The sequence below is a fragment of the Papaver somniferum genome, chromosome 7, assembly GCF_003573695.1.
Source record: "Papaver somniferum cultivar HN1 chromosome 7, ASM357369v1, whole genome shotgun sequence".
Lineage (NCBI taxonomy): Eukaryota > Viridiplantae > Streptophyta > Magnoliopsida > Ranunculales > Papaveraceae > Papaver > Papaver somniferum.
In genome coordinates this window covers 256,822,100-256,843,506 of record NC_039364.1, presented here as the reverse complement: position 1 = coordinate 256,843,506, position 21,407 = coordinate 256,822,100, and the positions used below count along the sequence as shown (strand labels likewise).

The 21,407-nt window shown below is 36.0% G+C and overlaps 2 protein-coding genes and 2 non-coding genes across 4 annotated transcripts; 1 reads left to right on the top strand and 3 right to left on the bottom strand.

Moving 5' to 3' along the window:
- The first annotated feature begins 125 nt into the window (after positions 1-125).
- Positions 126-1,237, top strand: LOC113296420 (T-complex protein 1 subunit theta-like). The gene is made up of 4 exons (XM_026544728.1): positions 126-377; positions 505-651; positions 781-942; positions 1,157-1,237. Exons 1-4 carry the CDS (start codon positions 126-128, stop codon positions 1,235-1,237), a joined length of 642 nt encoding a protein of 213 aa, XP_026400513.1.
- Positions 1,238-4,453: 3,216 nt separating this feature from the next.
- LOC113296419 (immune-associated nucleotide-binding protein 9-like) lies at positions 4,454-5,390 on the bottom strand. Its single transcript, XM_026544727.1, has 3 exons — positions 5,267-5,390; positions 4,684-5,017; positions 4,454-4,556 (listed from the first exon to the last, which is right to left on the bottom strand). The coding sequence occupies exons 1-3, from the start codon at positions 5,388-5,390 to the stop codon at positions 4,454-4,456; spliced, it is 561 nt and encodes a 186-aa protein (XP_026400512.1).
- Positions 5,391-12,570: 7,180 nt separating this feature from the next.
- On the bottom strand, positions 12,571-12,770 carry LOC113300926. The gene has a single exon (XR_003336017.1). It is a non-coding gene; the product is annotated as a U2 spliceosomal RNA (small nuclear RNA).
- Positions 12,771-17,368: 4,598 nt separating this feature from the next.
- Positions 17,369-17,438, bottom strand: TRNAG-GCC. The gene has a single exon. It is a non-coding gene; the product is annotated as a tRNA-Gly (tRNA).
- Positions 17,439-21,407: the final 3,969 nt, after the last annotated feature.

The following is a 21,407-nucleotide window of genomic DNA, read 5'->3' as shown; positions in this document are numbered from 1 at the left end:
AGATTCATGTTTTTCTAGTTAACAGCATACTTCCCGGCAAATATAGACTACTTTTTGAAGAATCGATTCTCTCTTTCATTACGTAAACCAACTTTTTCTAATGATTATGTTCAGGTATGAATAAGATGGTAATTGATCATAGGGACAAGCTATTTGTCACAAATGATGCTGCCACAATCCTCAACGAGCTTGAGGTTCAGCGCCCTGCAGCCAAACTCCTAGTGTTAGCTGCTAAAGCGCAACAGGAGGAAATTGGAGATGGAGATAACCTCACTACATCATTTGCTGGAGAGCTTCTCCAGAAGGCAGAGGAGTTGATCAGAATTGGACTGCACCCGAGCGAAATCATCAGTGGATACATGAAAGGGACCAATAAGGTTTGTACTAGTATTTATCAACTAATCACTATCCGTTAGAACTCTCGGATATCTGGTTAAGTGAGTTACTGTTTAGTATGGTGCATGCTCTTTCCTGACTTTGTTTTATCTTTGTTTTGGTTCAAAGACAGTTGAAATCTTGGAGAGCTTGGTGGAGATGGGTTCAGAGACAATGGATGTGCGGAACACAGAAGAAGTTGCTTCTCGAATGAAAGCTGTTGTTGCTAGCAAGCAATTTGATCAAGGAAATATATTGTGCCCTCTTATTGCTGATGTAATAATTTACAACCAAGCCAACTCGTCATCCTCTTGTTTCATTGTTATTCTTGACAGAGACACCTTTGGTTACCATTATTACTAGATTCAAATCAGATTAACAGCAGTGAACTGTTTTCCACTTCAGGCGTGTATCCAGGTATGCCCCAAGAATCCGACAAACTTTAATGTGGATAATGTGCGTGTCGCAAAGCTTCAAGGAGGAGGCTTGCGCAATTCGATGGTTATCCAGGGCTTGGTCTTAAAAAGTGATGCGTCTGGGAGCATAAAAAAGGTGGAAAAGGCAAAGGTGAGGCGAAGAGAAAAACGTATTTTCATGATCCTAAAATGTTTCCTTCCATTATTTGGTAATGTAGATGAACTATGAATAGACTTATGATGATGCAATCATATGAGCTATCCTTGTTCTGTAGTTTTCATCTAAAAAGGTAAGACTTAAAATGTATTCAGTGGCCTGTAGTTATAATTCAACTTCGATACGGTTAATTATGTGCCGAATAAAGGTTATGTCTACGCGCTTTAAACCTGTACCGGGTGATAACTGCACTTATATCTCACTCTATTCTCCATTTACACCCAAGTGATTTGTAAGGACATTCTGTTGGAAAAAACAATTAAAATTCAATAAATCAAACAACTAATTAATATAAGAGGCACTTATCTGATTTTTGTGTCGTCTCCTGCAATTGTTGATGTAATGAACATCCCTGTTAAACAACATAGAGAGAAGAAACTTGTAATGGTAGATTGAGGCGCATGTTCAACATACTGTCCTTAAGACAAGAATGCCCGGCTACACTCTGAAAAGATGATGCTATAGCCCTACGGGTACATCTGCCTCCAAGATACAACAATCTTAACAAGTTTGAATAGCACATTCAAACTTGTCCTTTTAGAACTTGGCAGCGGAAAACTCATGGAATTGTTAGCACTTAAACCCTAGTATCACTCATAGAAAAACGAAGAATAAAAAGTTCTCAAAACGCACGGATACAAGAGGGGTTTTTCTGCATACAAAACCCTAACACAAATCCAAAATATATAAGGTAAATTTATCCCGTAAAAATCTAAGTGATAAATTTGGAACGTATTTTAATTATTTTGAAAAACCGTTTTATACTAAATTTTAATTCACATAAAACCGGTGGTTTTTCCAACAATCCCCCACATGAATGAAAATACGATAAAACACGGAAAACAGGAAATATCACGAATATGCATAGGTGTCCATGAGGTCTTGAACCTTTGTTTAGTGAGAGGTTACCTGAACTACTTATTAGCCAGTGTCCATAAGGTCTTGAACTGTCTAACATTTGGTGTAATTCGCGATAACAACCACGCATGATATCTCCAAGGTTGCTGCCAAGCTCCGCCGTTGTGTCCATTTTGGCCCTGGACGTCTTGTTTCTCAGAATGCTCTAGAGAATCAGCTCATATTCTCATAGGAAGCGACCCACTTCCTCATTCAGATAGGTGAGTTCCATCAAGAGTGTTCACTGCTACACCCCACTTCAATCTAAAATTGAAACTATATAACTCATTAAGACTTATTAAAAGTCACCCTTCACATGCAGTCACACTATCACATCTACACCATAGAGAAGGGACAGAGAGAATATAATTCTCTGATAGTGTTTACCTTTACCTACCATAAATTAGTTGTCTCATTCAAAACCTTGATCTTGGGATCTCCAGTCAGCAAGGTTGAGTATCCTTCATGGCAAGTTTATTTTATATGAGCTTAAGTCCCATTCCCCCTTGATGTATAATTACTAACTATCTCTTTAGAAAATCCTTTCGTCAAAGGACCACTAATTTTTCTGTTGACTTCCCTAAGTCTGTGAGGTTCTCTTTTGACTTTACATGTCTACTGAGACCTCTTTTTGACTTCACGAATCAACTAAAATTACTTCATTAAAGAGTATAGTTGTCTTACCGAATTAGCCTTCTCCGAGTATGTCTAGACTTTGTCATTGCTCATTTACTTTAGACTCACATAGTCAATTGAGTTTCTGCAATGATGGCCACAGGCTTCGGTCACAGAGGAATATCTTCTAAGAAGCATCTTAGTAATCATTCGTCTTCCTCTTATGCTTGAATTAAAGCACACGAACTTTGATTTCTTCAATATACAAGTTCATCTTGTCTGTTTTAAGGACTTCCTTAGACAAACACTCCTTAAGAGGATACACACATATGCTAAGATTTTTCATAGCCTGAAACAACAACATCTCTTAAGGTCAGTACAATATGTATTACATACACAATTTAAGATGTACCCCAAGTATGACAAGTCATATCACAAGTCTCTGATCAGATTATCCCACTCTTTTGAGATACTAGTGTATTTGTATACACTTGATATACTGCACATTTACAACACACATTAAACACATCTAGTTTGACAAAGACCATCTCCTTCAGAATTTCTTCTGGTTCCCTTCGATCCTTTAGATCATATCAACTAAATTGGTCTTTCAGTCAAATCGTAAATATCACATATTTCATAGGTGGTTATAAAGCATAAAAAATACATGTACTATTCAATAGTATATTCTTTACAACTTCCTCAAGATTAATGTTAGTGCAATATATATTACATATTTGAAATTAAATATGTACCTCGTGCATTCCAATCTCTGATCCTTTAGACAGAGCATCCCTGTGATTTCCCAGGATAAACACGGACATGCAAATCTGTTTTACAACACATACTAAACACATTAGACAGAAACTATATCCTCAAAATTTCTTTTGGTTACCTACTGATCCTTTAGACCACGTCAACCGTATAAAAGTTTCCTGTCAAATCTTAAACAACACCGATTTATTGGTAGATGTAAAACATGTTTATTGTATCACAAGATATTCATAATAGAGACAATCCATAGGATTAGTATCTTATCTAATACAAATATATATGTAAAATCAGATTGCATCATGTACACTAAGTTTTCTCCAAACCTTGTAGTTGTCCCACATATGATTAACCTTTCAAGAATATTATCTCAAAATCCACTCGTGTATTATTACACAATGATACATCAGTGCCTAATCATGTGATTTTGACATGTGAGAATATATATATAAATAATCTTTGAATTACTTCTCTAAACCACATGTTTCAGCTTATTTCTAGAACTCTTGCAAGAGATTCTACAAGAAGACTCAAAAATTAGTCTAAGTCAAATGTTCCTTTATGGAACACTGAGGTGGAGTACCTTACGGGAATCAGACCCCTAACTCGTGAGTGGTGTTTGTAAACAACACTTTAAGGCTTTGACAAAATTCTCAACGATCTAAGCATATGTATCGATGTTCATCAAAACCTGCCGATACTATGGATTAAGGTCCCCCACATTTTAGTGATTCCCTTAAAAATTTAAGCTTAGTTCTTAGTACTTACTTTCAGTAAGTTCAATTGGCAACTAGCACAGTAAATCAACATGATAAACTGACCCTCGTCTCACTTAATTGAAATTCTCAGCTTAATTTGAAGTATCATTATATAGGTGACGACCTAAATAGCTTTTCAATCATCGATTCTTACTCCAAGAAGAGATTCACATAAATCAAAATAAACATGCAATCAAAAATATCTTTGTAGATGGGGTGCATCCACTGTACCTTTGCATGATATTGAAAGAGATAAAATACTGCACAATACTTACTAGTACCGTCACAGATGCTTTTGCCAATGGAGAATGCACTTAGGTTGGCGCAACCTAGTGCTCCTATTCCCCATTCGTCGCCTCATTTTCCAGGGAAGTTGCTTACCTGACTTAATCTCTTCGAATATCTCATTTGTATAGGACTTGTTTGGTCCGCTTACTCCTATCTGCAGTCACATTATCAAAAAGAACCAATCGGTTTTTGCACAAATGGGTCGATTCTTTAAGGTTTCTGGGGCCTTGCGATCCACAAACTCAATGCCTTGTTGTCATCTCTTTTGAAGAGATCACCATGAGTAAACACAACAATATGAAATAAAGAATTGTTTTTCTCCGAAATGAGTCTGGAGATTTCTAACAGCTTCTTCTTCTTCTTCTTTCGAGAAACGATTCTTAATCGAAAAAAAAAAAGAATAGCGTGGATTCCATTCTTAGCAAAATTAATACATCTACTGATCTCTTCAATCGTCTCTGTTGGCCCTGGTGAAAATCCAAATAACCCTGGTGTATCAATCATATTAAGAATGTGTCCATCTGGAGATGTGGTCGACTGCAACTCGCACTTAGTTGTAACACCATCAAGACTACACTCAGAATTGAAATCTTCTTTGTAAAAGATGTTGTTCCCTGTTGCACTTTTTCCGTTGCCGGTTTTGCCAAGAAAAACTAGGGTTCGGGAATGGTTAAGGTGAACTACAGCTTTTTAACTCCATTGGAGTTCCTCAACCTGGAAGGAACCTGCTTCCTTGTCTGGTGGTCGTTGTTGCCTGATAAGTGTGGTTTGGACTGGCTTCACTCATCAAATTCGGCACCTAACTTGAACGAAGCAACCACATATAAACAAGCAAATTCAATCTGTTGATTACTTAACAATCCATGCTCCTAGTCACTTGTCTAGACTAATACGCTCTTTGATAAATCTGGTTCGAGAACATCCTGTACCAATTTTTCCAAAACATTTCTTTTCTTTCTTTTTTCTTCTTTGAAGTTGGCTGTTGGTGAGATTAAAAGCAGCCAAACTGACGAGATCTTCAGTTCTAGCCACCTTCAAACCATAATAAACCATTAGCTTGTCGGCATTAGTTTCGCTTCCAGATCCAACAAAGATAAGATCGGTATCACCATGAAAATACTTGAGTGATTCAGGATCTCTTTGATCACATCACGATAACTGGTATATGAGACAACGATTATCCCCACACAATTGCAGCACAACAACTTTTCTTCGTCTACTCTCCTCATTTCTTACCAATCGTCTCCATTTGATATCAAGACCCACAAGGAGATTATCCAACCAGTCATCTCTTTAAGATGCGTATATATCAAGTCGGAACGTCGATATCTTGCTGCTGTCATCTCTTTCTCCAAAGTATCAAGTTGAAATGGTGATACACTTGTTAAGGTAGCAGGCATGTGGTGGTAGCTTTCTGCCGACCAAAATTCAAACACCTGATTTTTTGTATCATGGCACCCATTAGAAATTTGACTAGAGACAAACCAAACAACCAATGCATAACAATTTTGCGTGGTTTCAATAGAGTACGAGGACTATATCTCACCGGAAAAGTACCAAACAGCTGCGTGACAACATAAACTAGGTTCCACCTTATCACTTACATGTTTGATATTCATGAGTGTACCAAAGATTTAAGCTTTAACCATAGCCTAATTCACAGTTAATTTATAGCGCATACAAAAACTAAATCTTTTATATAGATAATAAAGCTTCAACTATAGCTTAATTCTCTGTTGCCCTAATCAGATAATATTTTTGTCGCAGGGTTTAACGGTCGTTTCTCTTTAGATTACGACCAGAGAAACAAAGTTAACATTCCTTGTTTGATTTTCTTAATTGTTACTGTGAAATAGTCTTGTCTTAAGATTGTTGGAAAAAACAATTAAAATTCAATAAATCAAACAACTAATTAATATAAGAGTCATTTATCTGATTTTTGTGTCGTCTCCTTCAATTGTTGATGTAATGAACATCCCTGTTAAACAACATAGAGAGAAGAAGAAACTTGTAATGGTAGATTGAGGCGCATGTTCAACATACTGTCCTTAAGACAAGAATGCCCGGCTACACTCTGAAAAGATGATGCTATAGCCCTACGGGTACATCTGCCTCCAAGATACAACAATCTTAACAAGTTTGAATAGCAAATTCAAACTTGTCCTTTTAGAACTTGGCAGCGGAAAACTCATGAAATTGTTAGCACTTAAACCCTAGTATCACTCATAGAAAAACAAAGAAGAAAAAGTTCTCAAAACGCACGGATACAAGAGGGATTTTTCTGCATACAAAACCCTAACACAAATCCAAAATATATAAGGTAAATTTATCCCGTAAAGATCTAAGAGATAAATTTGGAACGTATTTTAATTATTTTGAAAAACGGTTTTATACTAAATTTTAATTCACATAAAACGGGTGGTTTTTCCAACACATTCAACTACCCAATTTGATTTCTAAATGCGGTATCTAAATTAAATCGGCTGTTCCCAGCATTTTATGTATTGGGGTGGGGGTCATATATTGTCTGGCAGGCACCCACAGAATATAAGGACAATGCAATTCTTATGTCTTTTCTTTTTTTTGGTATACATGTGGTTCATCACCCTTGTGAGCATGAAAGTAAACCAACCAGTTTAAATTGTTTGGTTGTTTTACTTTTAACCTGTATTAATTGCCTGCTCCCGAATATTGGTATCTTGTATTTCAGTTTGTGCTTCTTTCTAGTTATCGCATATCAATTGCTTTCTTGACTTCCAAGTAGGATACAGGTGGCGTTAATTTGTTGATGCACTGCAGTGGTCATCTTCTTGCACTGGCATCATCAGCATGTTTATGATGCGGGGACAGTAATATTTTGGATATTTGCGTGTGTACGCTGCCTGATGATTTCTCTTGTTCTTCAATCAACAAATAATGAAAGTTACAAAAACCCGAGCTAGTTACATTGTGGTACTTATTTTAACAAATTCTAGATGATTTACTACCTAGGTCAGTCAAAGTCTACTACTGTGGACGGAGAGTTGTAAGCAAGTGTGAAGGTTTAAGGTCACAAACCCAAAGTATGTAATAATTTGTCCAGCATTGTGTAGTAAACTAGGCAAGTCTTTGAAAGGCACTTCATGGGATAAGTAAGCGTATCCAGCGGTGTCCACACCTATGGACATAGGACATGCACACCACACCAGCTGTCTTCCAAACAATCCGAACAACCCAATCTACAGACATCGTTGGTTCAAATTTAATTCTTAACTAAAGATGGATGGAGCATTAAGACTTACGTGGTGGCAGATGCTATAAACTAATCTATGTTGATGCACTGCAGTGGTCATCTTCTTGTTCTTTACTGGGTGCAAGATGATTGGGACTTCAATAGTACCCACCTTGTATGTCGATGGTTCATAATTATACTAGTACTACTTTACTCATTCTGTTCACTTTTTTGTTCCATGTTTTATTACCTTCCTTGTGGAACAATTAATTTCCTAAAACCTTTTCTCGATTTTGACTGGCACTGGCCTGGCATCACTGTAACCTTTTCTTGATGGTTAGGGAGCTATACTCTAGATCTTGCTGACTGGCACTGGCCTGTCATCACTGGATGAGGACTAGTTTAGCTGTCTTTATTTCCTGTTTGTCGCCCCCAGGTTCTTCCAACTTAAATGTGACCACTAGTGGAAAAAAAGAAGCGTTTTTTTTGTAAGGATCACAAGGCTTATATTATGATGCTTCTTGAGGCCCTAATTTTGTATTTTGCCATTGTTGTCCCCTTGGAGTTTTCGCAGTCGTAGTAACTTGTGTGTAGTTTCTGTGAGATGCAATTTGGTTCACTTGATACGAATGTTTTAGTTGATTTTCTGCGTCTGTAAGTTGTCCATTCCGTGGTTTAAGACTAGTGTATTAATTGATGTGATCCATCTAAGTTTTCCCTCATTGTGTTAAACTTTTATCAGTCGGTGAAGTAACCATCAATGTTTTTCTTTTTCACTGACGAGCCCTCGTTTCAGTGATCACGTAAAATGTCTACGGTTTTTGAACATCTAATAAAAGGGAAAAGGGCAAAATCCAAAGGTTGGGACTGGACTAAGCTGTGGCTCTATCTTACCCAATTTCCAAAGCAGAATGATAAAGGAAAGGTAGGAATTACCAATAGGAATTACCAATAGGTACTAATATAATGGTCTTGGTTAGTGGCAGGTCCACCTATTAAGAAGCTTAAATCCGAGGTCCATAGTTTTAAAGAAACAAAATTTTTGGACCCAAATAAATAATCTCTGGTCCTATAAACGTGCGGAACCTACTGAGTGTATTTTCAGAATTCCCAAAATAGCCTTCAACTGTAACACAAATACTTCCTCCGTCCCTAATTAGATGACCTATATCATAAATAAGTGGAGTGATAGATTCATATTATTATAAAAAATATGTAAAAGTTGATAGTCATATTTATATTCATTAGATAGGTGTTTTAAAATGCTTTCCGATGATACAAAGTTTACGAAAATCATTTTTATAGTTTGAGAGATAAATCATTTCTACATTTACTAGTAAATTTTAACTAGGTCATCTTATTAGGGACGGAGGTAGTATAATCTAGTTATTTTTATCTTTCTTTTCATGCGTTTCTCAGATCCGTTTTTCTCTCTCCCTCTCCTCTTCTCTGCTGCTGCCGCTTATGAAATCTTCTGTCCAATTCATCTTTGTTATGAAGATCGTTTCGTGGTTTGCAGGTAGTCTTTTCTCCTATTATGCGTACGTAATCTTCTCTGCACATTTTTTGTTATGTTTTGTTTTGTTTTTCAACTGAACCATGAAGATATGATCGATTTCATGATGTTTTCATCTTCTTATTTCGTTTTTTGGTAGTTCGTTTCCATGATGTTCTCTTGTTTTTGACATATTGGTGATCTTTAGATTATCATCTAGCTTCACATCCAATATTTATGGAGGACTAAGCCTACAGGTCAACGAGGATTAGGAACATGGCAACGAGCTCGATCTCAAGTAATCCATATTAGGTGATACATATTTTGGTAAGACAAGCCTCACTAAGGATTACTCACCATAGATATACAGACTAGAATAAGCACTCCTGATTTAAGTTTGCACAATGTTTGTCTAGGCACACGAGCAATTGAGTTAACCTATGGAAAGTTTTATCTTTTTCTTTTTTTTTGTTCAGTTAGAGTGAAAAAGCCAGCAATTCGATAATGTTTGCAATCGGAAGAGTGAAATGAGCAGTAAAAGTGATTTTGTAACGAAGAAGAAGTTCAATTAAAGAGAATCTTAAGATAAGAAAAGAGTTGTAAAAAAAGAAAAAAAAAAGTCTCTCATCGCATGGAAAAAAAATGAGCTCATATAGGCACGTTCTCGATAGCTACTTTGTTGCTGGTGATATTTAGACAAAACATTATTTCATGCTGACTGAACGATGTGGGACTATAAAATTTAAGATAGGATGATTTGGAGGAAGAATTTTCCTGCTCTTGTTCACGATTGCAGAAAATGTTTTTTTTTTTGTTTGTTTCTTCTTCTTCTTCTTCTAATTTTAGTGACAGTCTGTTTTCTTTGGTTCTGCTATCTTACAGCCATACTAAGTGATTGCAATTACTCAGATGAGATACTATAGTACACGCATTGTTGCATCTTGTCTGCTCCTTCTATTGTTTTGCTGGTCAGGCGTACCATGCTGTGTCACTTTCAGACCCCTCCTATTTGGATTGTTAGTACAGAAGTGTAAATGATAGTTGCAGTGGTTATTCATAGTAGGGAATCATAAATGTATGTTTTTTTTTTCTTTTTTCAAAACAATCACTATACTGCTAAAACTAATAGCGAATGCATCATGCTTCTCCGTGCCTCCGGTGATCTTTCAAAATCATCGGAAGCTTATCGGTTGGAATATTTGTATTGTTTCATGGAGTCGACAATTCAGAATGTTTCCACGTTACAAAGATTTTAGTGCAGCATATTATGACTTTGTTCCAAAAAATTCATCAGTTGCAACCATTTCCTTTCAACTTCTAATATTTTTTTCTTCATTTTCCTCTGGATACGCTTCTGCTTGGGCTGTCGGATCGATTTCCGAAACAAAGAAAGGCACCATATGACAGAAGTACAAATCTATGCCCATGTATGTTGAGGTTTATGCAAGAATCTTGGAACATAGAAATTTGTGACGATAGAGATTCGAACTCTTGATTCAGAAAACATGCCGACGCGTTTTGAATATCAATTGGGGATGGGCATTGGTTGATTTAGTCCCACAGCGCCTATATTGAGTGTACTTTTGAACTTCATAACTTATGGCTGGTGCCATCACTACCATCTACTTTGAAGCAAAAATGAAGCAAAATGCCCCAGCCGGGGTACTATTCTACCCCTAGACCACTGGTGCTTATTGAATACCTTTTGTTCCTTACCAAGACATTTGAATTGTTTTGCGAAACCTGATACTCGTTTTCCACGCCAACTTGGCAACTTGCATTCTAAAACGGCCGGGTTCAGGCTTAAGTTTCTTTGAGAAACTCTAAATGCTCTTGTAACATCATTTTAAAGTACAAGGAGTTCCCCTTTTTCTCTCTGTTGCTGTTTTTGTTGTTCCACTTTTGAGTTGTAAAACGCGCAACAGGATATTTTACAGTCAATAACTTGTTGATAAGAAAAAGGATGTATCTTTTTCTTACTAGGAAATATGAGATGGTGGTCGTTTATAGGCCTGTCACCACAAGGATGCTGCAGCAACAACAAGTCTAAAAATGTGCAGTCAATGGTTCTTAAAACAACAAGTCTAGGTATCGGGGTGTTAGCATTCTAAAGCCTTTTCTTTTCTGATGGTTCTCATTCAAACAGTCAAATATTGCTCATAAATAGGCGTTCTACGAGCGTCCGTCACCTTAGAATATTAATAATGCTCCTTGATCTCCAGACCAATATATTCACACTAATGTCTGGTCTGAAAACAGTGCCTATCTCAATGACACGCCCAAAGTCACCACAAATTGTCATTTGCTTGTGAAGCTGTGGTGATTGAGCTAGGCAAGCAGGGCGGCTTTTATAGTCAAGTCTGACAACAAATGCACCACCTTCACTTAAGCCTGCTGTCAAAAACTGCTAAATCTATTGTCAACTTTACACTGAATGTGAAAAATTACTTGGTTAGCAGGTTCCCACACATCTGAACCCATAAAATTTAAACGTGTTTCCTGGGTAACGCGAACGAGCTGTTCTCCAGCCTGCAGAGCTTTCTCGATATTAGCTTCACTGCGTGCAACAGTAACAACACACTGAATAGTGAAGGTTTTCTCTCTCAAAACTAAGAATCCAGCCACGGAACTGTTTATCCTGGAAACTTTTGATTTAACAATCCAATTTCTGTCTGTATCTGGACACTAACAGGTTTTGGTTGCAAATCTTGAAGCGCGAGTTCCCCATTTCGGAAATAAATCAACAATAAGACAATCAGAAAGACTTAAAGTCATTACTTAAAGCTCCAAATCATCCTATCTTAAATTTTATAGTCCCACATTATTGAGTTAGCGTGAAATTTTTTGTTTAAATATCGCCAGAACAAAGCATCTATCGAGCAATGATATAACAAGCAAGATATGGAAAGGGTTCCCATAATTTTCGGATCTTCTGAAGAAAACGTGCCAATATGAGCTCATGTTTTTTTTTTTAATGCAACTTTTTTTTTAATTCTTGTAATTAAGATGCTAGTTAGCACAATGACAAGACTTAACTGCACCCATATATAACCCACAGCATAACCCAGAACTGCATTTTTCCCTTAGGTATGGGGCCGGGCATTGACAGAAATGTGTTTTACTTAGTTTTGGTAGGGGTGCGCCAGGCCTTTAATGGGCAATGTTAAGCTATTGTAAAGCAGCTGTACAGATGGGAGAGAGTTAGCTGATGGTAGCAAGATACACTGGTAACACAGTTTTTTCTTTGTTTGAAAACCTTCTTTGTAGTGCAGGAGACATGTCTATTATGGTGCGGCATATACTGCTCTACATTTGTTGATAGTGGAACGTATGAAATCAACACCAACTTATGCACATTGCAGGTCCCCCATCCAAAACCTATTACAAATTAAGTTATGTCACAAAGAGCTCAGAGAAGAATCCAGGCTGGCTGCTGCCATTATGCTGTAAAAACTGAAACCATACTACGATTATACCATGATGCTGGAAAAAAAAAGTGACGTTGAAAGCATTAAAGATTAGAATTGGTAGGGTGCGCCAGGCCTTTGCAGTAGTGAACCGCAGAGGCTACTCATGAGAACCCCAGCAGCAAGCTGCCGTGATGGGAACTCCCCCATGAAAAAAATAAATTTAATATCGCGTCGTCCAATAGACAAGCATATCAGATATTAAACTGATAAGAACATATACTACACTTAGATCTTAGCCAAAAGGCCGAGAAAGGTATGCTTCTTGAAGTCTCACGATTTCGGTTTTATAGGTCACAGTATTCACAATGTCTTATACCTTAACCAGTGTGGGACAAAGCTGTAAAACAAAAACATAAGGAATCACAAGTATCCTGACAGATCTCCGTTACATATCTGTGACTCCATTGAAAGTGACTCCCTCTATTTTCATCCAAAATATAAGGGTGTGTTTGATAACAGAGAAAGGAAACAATTCTATGGAAAGTGTTTCCATGGAATCAGTTTCCTGTGGGAGCCAAGGAAAAAATATCCATGGAATTCCACGGAATTGAGTTCAAAACATACTTTAGGCCACGATTTTTGACCAAACAACAGAAAACATGCTATTTCCGTGGAAAGATGGTTAATTCCATGAAATCAACTCCTATCAAACACAACCTAAGAAGTTAGTTCTCCTATTTCTCCCCATTATGGATTTAACCCATTATGTTCAAACAACTGTTAATTTGGTTATGGATTCAACCCATTGTGTTCTGATTGCACCTAAATTATTGACAGAGGAATCCAAACACAGTCTACCACCTTATGCAGTGTGTTTTTCTTTTCCCTGAACACCAAAACAATTTTTTGTTCAAGTTTGCTAATGAGCAATGACAAACCTGAATGAAGAAGGAAATTGATTAATTTTTTTTTTGGCTCAAGAGATATGAAGAACATAACTGAATCAAAGCCGGATTTTATGTTGATTATCAAGGTTTTTTGCTCAAGTTACGTAAAAAAATCAAGTCAATGACTAATAATTTCAACTTAAAAGAACCAGTAACAAATCAAGTCGTTGTAGTATAGTGGTAAGTATTCCCGCCTGTCACCCGGGTTTGATCCCCGGCAACGGCGTACCTTTTTAGTTTGCAATTTTCATATTGATTTCAGCACACTTAGTATTTCTTCAACTCACTTTTGATTTGTCTCGTCATTGTTTTGAAATCCTCAAGCTTTTTCTTAGCTTCAAATTGTTTATTCAGCTCACTTTTTTCAGTGTTTTAGCACCAAACAACATAACTTCAAATTGTTTATTCTGCTCGTCTACTACTTCAACCCATTGCAGACACTCAAGAGAAGATACCGGTTCAAAAATTACTTGAAGGTTTTTTACATAATCGGATATTTATAATGAAATCAACGCTTGGGTTTAAAGGATCATGCAAAAGCACATGGGTAAATTTATAATGAAGAGTCGCTAGTGGCTAATGAGGCACAATTCAAAACAATGGCATCGGCCCTCGCTGAGCAATTTCTTCTTGTGTATATATCAAGCTTCTGATTTGAAAGGCCATAGTGCCTGTGTGTGCATTTGGTGCAGGTGTTCCCCCTCAGATTGTTAGAATCCTAGCTCCGCCGCCGAGTAGGTGCAACACTTTTTTTTTGCTTGTCAATACGTTCACAAGAGAAATTTGGGTTATCAATCTAGAAAAGTGAGCACCAGAAGAGGCACTTTGTTTGCATAAAATGCCAATAAGAAAAAGAGGTGAGCAAATGCACCTACTTGAACAGCAGTTTGACAAGCAAATTTGCTCAACGGCAACAAAAATTACAAAACAGTGAGAACTGATGAAATTTATATCACAAGGGATAATGGTGTTTTTCCATTTGAACGGAGATCTATAATTTGGACACATAAAGAATGACCCAGATTGAGGCACATATTTAAGTTATTCAATTACATTTCTGAGATATAAAGAACGGTCCAGATCGAATTACATATTTAATATTTTCAATCAATATTTTAGGCATATAAAGAAGGGTCCACATTAATTTGGGAGTTATTTTAACAAACGTTACAGATTTTTAATGTGCATTTATTTGGGAGTTATTTCTCCCATTTAATGTTAAACGTTACTTTTATTCAAAATAAATCGTCTATTAACTTAATCCCTTTTATAATCATTTTTTTTCCCAAGGTTCATCTTTTGCACAACTCTATTCCCAATGTATGATTCTTTTGTTTTTATTCAAAATAAAATGTCCATTAACTTAATCCCTTTTATAATCAATTTTCTTTTCTCAAGGTTCATGTTTTGCACAACTCTATTCCCAAGATATGATTCACTTTTGTTTTTGTTGATTGAGATGATTGTTGTTAGCTTTTCTTTTTAATTTTTTGTTTAACATCCATGGATTCATGGTGCCTTACGCCTAATATTTTTCTCATTTATGCAGCTTCATTTCTCTTTTATTTTTTACGTTAAGTTTTTATTTTGTTATCTCGATTTTGTTTTTCATTTGCAGTCAAATGATACTGATCAGATATATGATTGCTAGGTACTCATTTTTATTCTTTTGTTCGGTTTATTTTTAATACCATACCATACCTTTTAATTCATCATTTGCATAACTCTATTCCCAAGGTATGATTCACTTTTGTTTTGGTTGATTGAGATAATTGTTGTTAGCTTTCTTTTTAATTTTTTGTTTAACATCCATGGATTCATGGTGCCTTACGCCTAATTTTTATATCTCATTTATGCAGTTTAATTTATCTTTTATTTTTTTCGTTAATTTTTGATTTTGTTATCTCGATTTTGTTTTTTCATTTGCAGTCAAATGACACTGATCAGATATATGATTGCTAGGTACTCATTTTTATTCTTTTGTTACCATTACCATATCTTTTAATTTATATTTTCTTACACAATATTTTTTATTTTTCTCTGGACAGGGAATTGCCCAATAAGACTTTGACTTCTTCAATCAAATATTATAGGATTTACATGGAGTGAAAATAAATGACAAAGAAAATGACGATTCCATTGTTATGCCCTTAATTTGGGTCGGTAAATGGCATTTCTTAACTGTATTGTTATTGTCGTTGAAGAGTTCATACTCTTAACAATAAGATTAGAGTCGTGTACATGTTGGTATCAAATAGATTGAAGTTCCTTGATTATATTTGTTATTCTTCTAATTCTTTGTATCATATAAACCTTGAAATTACATCTCTTCATACTTATAACCTTTTATGGTTTATAAATTGAGTACTATTTGTTTATCCTATATTCTTCACGCATAGTCAAATAATGATTATATGCAGTTGACACCAAGAATGGTTATTATCTTAGAAGATCATCTTAAATTATTTATATATTGTTAACCATCTTGATAAGCCTGAAATTTACTATTTTCAAGTTTTCATACCATTGGTATTTAGACTGGGTCTCTTATTTACTTTTAGGTCTCAAACGCATATGCTGACAAAGAGAAACTCTCATATACATGTATCATTTGTCGATTCATATATTAGAGGGGTAAATCTCTTTTTTTTTGATCTGCAATTTTATTTAATGCGAGCCTTTTACTATTTAATAAGACTACAAGATTGTATTATTAATTTGCAAGGAAAAGCATACTTGGGATATGTTGTATGCAACTTCATCAGGTGCATCGGTTTTCACCACTACGAAAGATTCAAGGACGCTTCATACTACTAATATCCAAGGAAATGTTGTAGGATTCAATGTTTTTCATTTTTATCTACGTTTCTATTCTGTAAGCTGGACGTTTTTCATATGTTAGTTTAAACCATAAATGTATGGTCATCATTCTTTAACAAGAGGCCTTATAGTACAATGTAACGTCTCTCAAACCTAGACCATTGTTAATTACCATATTTATGCAAATGACATGTTTGATGGCCATAAAATGACTGACCGTCAATTATATTTACCCAACCGATTAACCATTTTTACCATGGGTTCGAGTATTACTAATGTGTAACATGCCAATTATACATTGAAAATATTAGGCGGTTCCAAAAATTAATGCAGATATAACAGTTTTCAGGGATATGAAAGAAGGGTTCACAACTCAGATTTAACTTTTTGAATCTCGAAAAAAATTACACTTGACTGAACTGAATTTGTAATTTGGAATGTAATCGACGATTTGATTTTATCAAACTATGAATTTCTACGAGTTCCCGATTGGGACTTTAGGTTTTCAATTTTGTTGATATTATTTGGAACAACTGTGAATGGAAGGTTATCTCAATTACCATAAATGAATCTTTGTGGAGTTCCGATGTACACACTTACATGGGTATCTTAACCACCGAAAAAAATACCCTTTGATGTATAAATATGAGTGTATATTCATATATGGACTAATCACCATATAACAAGAAGTCGATCACGCAAATGTTAATAGTATCGATCAAATCTTCAAATTCAGTTTAACAAAGATTACCACTCACCCAAGTTTCCCACGCTCAGTTCATGGTAGTCTCGCAAGAAAAAATAAAATAAACAACACCAAAACAACTCATAGTCCCGTGCCGTAAGTGTCCAAAAAGAAAGAACATAAGTTACCACTCCATCTACAGTTTTACTTTCTACCATAAAGCTAAGGACACTTTATTTATGAAATCCAGCTTTCTCTAGTATTCTAAGGAAAAAAAAATTGTCAAAGTGTTGCCCCCTCATATAGTCAGTGTCACAAATTCAGTCCTACTTCGTCATTGAGTAGATGCAATTTTTTCGAACACATGCACAGCTGCGAGCCTCTCTCATATAGTGTTTCTTAAGCTCTTCTGTACTTTTGAACTTCATGCAGCACACAAATATAAAAAGAAGAAAAATAAAAATGCACCAGCCGGGAATCGAACCCGGGTATTTACCGTGGCAGGGTACTATTCTACCACTGACCACTGGTGCTTGCTGGTTCTATTGCATAACATCTCAAACTGAGCTAATTCCTTCGGCCTATTTCTTTCAGAAACTCTAAATGCACTTACAACATCATTTCAAAAATGTGCTGCATGGATGCTGCACAGCTGCAGCAGCAAGACAATTAAAAATCTGCAGTCAATGGTTCTTAAAACAACAACTCTAGGTATCGTGTTAGCAAATGGTCAAATCAGATGGAAAATTAGATGCTACACTCCACTTAATCTAATCTAATCTCTAAGTGATCATAATGAATTATTTCTTTATTAATTGAAGATTAAGATTGCTTACAAAATAGATCCAAGTCTTACAACAATTCAACTTGAGACCTAAATTCACTTTCTCTCTCTCTACTTCTTAATCAAGACTTACCCTAGAATCCTCCCAGAAATAATGACTCTCTTTTTTATATAGAATTTTACATAGTGGATGACAGCTAATAATCCCTTTATTTTCGGGATCTTTATGCGACACATTCGCTCATATACAATCGCTCATCTTCGCATAATTCTTCACACATTACTCGTGACTTTGCTGACATCATTTGGCATGTCATCTCAATTTGTTGTGTGTGATGCTCCTCGCGTATGTTATATTCCTCACTTCGCGTAGTTATTAACGTGTGCGATATTTAGCTCCTACATTTGCCTCTTCTCATATTGCTTATTCTTCAGAGTAAGCGATATGAGAAATTCTCCATTTACAAATCGCACATACCTATCTTTTTCCATTTTATTTTGTCTACAGTTATCCGGGTTTCAAGTTATCCTTATGTACGCGTGTCCTTTTAACCACTCACCTTTCGACACGTCCTTTTTAACCGTATGTTTTTATCTGTTCGTTTCTTCGCATTAATGTGAATGAATCTCGAAAAACGGATCGCTCTTTCCTATATATTCTCTTCTACCTTATTCCTTTTATTCCTTTCATCCTTCTTCGTCTTCTCTGCAAATTTATACTCTTCATTCCCATTCTTTAATGGCTCCTGCTGGTAAAAAGATGGAGATCGAATTTAACAGAGTGAAAACAGACTTCAATCAGAGGGGTTATGAACTCTCCCTTCCTCCTTCATGTAATTTCACGTCCAAACTTAATCTTGATCTCATCAATTCTGAGCAGTGGAATAACCGAAAGATCATCGTTTCATTAGGTCAACTTCAATTTCTGCCAATTCCTTTATATAACCTTGAGATTCCTCTTTTCTATAGAATTCTTGCTGATGAGAGATTCACACGAGGAATATTTCAGATGAGTGGTGATGATATCAGGATACCCTTAGAGTATGCTCGTCGCGCAGCTGGTCTTGGAAATTCTTATCCTGATGAAGTGCGAAAAGAGGATCATCGTGACAAAGTTTTAGATACTACTGAATATACTCTTGATAATTTCTTTAGGAATTATTACATCACTATCATGAAAAATAACGTGACTATATGGGTTGTTCGCATAAGGAGAGTATATGGCATCGCTGAAGATGAAAAAATTATGCGAGATGTTGATTGGAATTCAAACTCCAATCGTACTGCTCGCGGATCCAATTTGTTCTCCAAGCTCAAGAAAGAAAAAAGGAACTCATTGGGATGCAACTTATACTTTCTCACTCCTTTTCTTTTACACGATCGTCCGCATTTCTTAATTAGTTATCTTCGCAGACCTGTATAAACTTTCAGATGAAGCGGCTAATCTTCCCGATGCTGAAATTCTTTTAGAGCACCTCCATTCTTCTTTAAATAATTATCCTACTCGAGGATTTGAAAACCTTATCTTGGAAGAACTAAGATTAAAATATACTACCATTAGAGAGCGTCATAAAAATGCATTATCCGCTGCTAATAACTTCAAACGACGTTTTTACGAGGAGAGAGAAGCAATTCAAGTATTGGAGGCGAAGAAGAATAAACTTATTATTGAGAAAGATGAAATCACTCTTAAGGGTGCGAAAGCACTAGAACAATTTCAAGAATCCATTATTGAGGTTAAGATAGAACGTGACTCAGCTTGCCATGAGAGAGACATTCTTATTGAGGAAAGAAATTTAATTCGATCTCAACTCCTTATAGAAAGTGAAGCTGAATTTAAGTGGGCTGCTAGAGTTCTGAACGATGCTAGAAATAATTTAGGTGTAAATGTTAGCCTTCAAATTGAGTATTCTACACTGGTCGCAGACATAATTTCTAATTATGAAGGTCATTTGTTGTTCTTTGATCTTTATTCATGTGTTTTTTTTAAGAATAATTGTCTGTTATCTTAACTCTTTTGTTGATGTTTCGCAGAGAAAGAGAAGGAATATCAAAAGAGAGTTTCAGAGCTAGAAACTCGCTTGGATGCTAAGGAAGAAGAATTATCCGTTCATAACTCAAAATATCTGCAATTGAAGGAAAATTGGTGTAACTTGGTCGAAAACAACAGTAATGATGCTAATCGTTCTCGCGAGGCTGCTGTTAAAAGAGTTTGTTTCGAGAATGGTATTCCTTTGTCGAAATACAGCTTTCCAGCGATTCCTGAAAATCTACCCATTCCTGATATCCAAGTTACTGATGAAAAAGAGATTCTGAAGAAGAAATTAGTGATTCTGAGTCTGAGCAAAATGAGAGAGGCGAAAATTGATGTCTTCTTGTTGTTGTAACGTACTTGTGAATTCTTGTAAATTCAGTTTTCATCCTTTTAATATGATTCTTGTTTCTTCCGCTTCATACTTATAACTTCATACGTATACAAGACTATCAAAATGTGGCAAATAACACTTCCTTTTCATTCCCATTCTTGCCTCTTGTTATTTGTCGTATCTTTGATAGACCAAATATAATTGATATCCTTTATCCAAAATTTCTCTTGGTGCGAACATATGTGAAACTTTTTTAGGAATAACTCTTTTCGTGTATTATCTATGAGGTCTTATTTGTGCCTTCCTATGTAAAGGTCTTATATTGCCTCTTTTTATGTGCGACGAAATCGAAGGCAGTCTTTACACCATAATGTATTGACCCATTGATCTCGTCTTATCATTTTCTCTTTGTATTATTTCCTCCTCAGGTTAATTCGCATAAATATCACAAGTCTTAATACTCGTATGAGTTATAAGTCTTTTGACATTTATTTTTGACACAATTCAGCTCCCTAATGGAGGGTGTCGTCCTTATCTTCCCCCCGATTGCCCCTTCAAGGAAGTTTACCTCTATCGGGTTAAGATTATGGCTCTTCCCATCCGGTTTTTCAACAACCAGTTGATTTCGCAATCTCGCATACACTACCTATAGGGTTTATGGCAGCAAGATCGCACACAAAATGGGGTATCTTCGGACCGAGTGCATCATAGTCAGGACTTGTCAAGAATGGAAAGATACGCTCCAGATGCCCCGGGCATTCTTGACTCAACCATGTACCTCGGCGCCCTGATCGAGTTTCTTCACTCCTTAGGAGAGCCTTTCTCACCTTAGTTTCTCAATCTAAGATTATTATCTTAGACTAAAATTTTAAGGTATCTCTCCCGGATGGGCATTATCGTTTAATTCTCACCCCAAATCTCCACAACTCAAGTTCCGGGGTCGGTGTAGCCTTCCCTTGAGTCATGCCTTCTAGGTCTTTCCAATTATGACGTGCGTTAGGTCTTACTATTTTGCCTCTTGCATATGAGCGAACTAGGGTGCACGCCATATTTGGATTCCTAGCCAATCTGATAATAAATATTATTTTTTGTAGCCTTTTATAAAGGTCTTATTATAAAGATTTTTCTTTGTATTTTTTTTTACTAAGAATTTACCATATGAAGCCAAAGTTCCTCATTTTAATCGACTCTAGTACATAAGTGTTTTTATTGAATCAACTTGCTCAAAGAAAATCATACATTCATTCTACGCATTTGTTTTCTTCACTTTTGAATCTTCGTAAACTCGCATATGTTTATAATCATTTGATTGGCATTGTGCGAAAATCCTTATGTTTTCCACCTTTTAATAT

Bases quoted from the DNA above. Each gene is read 5' to 3' on its own strand.
- LOC113296419 (XM_026544727.1), bottom strand. From the start codon at position 5,390: ATGGTTTATTATGGTTTGAAGGTGGCTAGAACTGAAGATCTCGTCAGT. The intron at 5,018-5,266 runs GTACAGGATGTT...AAAAAGCTGTAG, and splicing joins GAAATGTTTTGGAAAAATTG to TTCACCTTAACCATTCCCGA. The intron at 4,557-4,683 runs GTTAGAAATCTC...GCAAGGCCCCAG, and splicing joins AAGAAGAAGAAGAAGAAGCT to AAACCTTAAAGAATCGACCC.
- LOC113296420 (XM_026544728.1), top strand. From the start codon at position 126: ATGGTAATTGATCATAGGGACAAGCTATTTGTCACAAATGATGCTGCC. The intron at 652-780 runs GTAATAATTTAC...TTTCCACTTCAG, and splicing joins TGTGCCCTCTTATTGCTGAT to GCGTGTATCCAGGTATGCCC. The intron at 943-1,156 runs GTGAGGCGAAGA...TGCCGAATAAAG, and splicing joins AAAAGGTGGAAAAGGCAAAG to GTTATGTCTACGCGCTTTAA.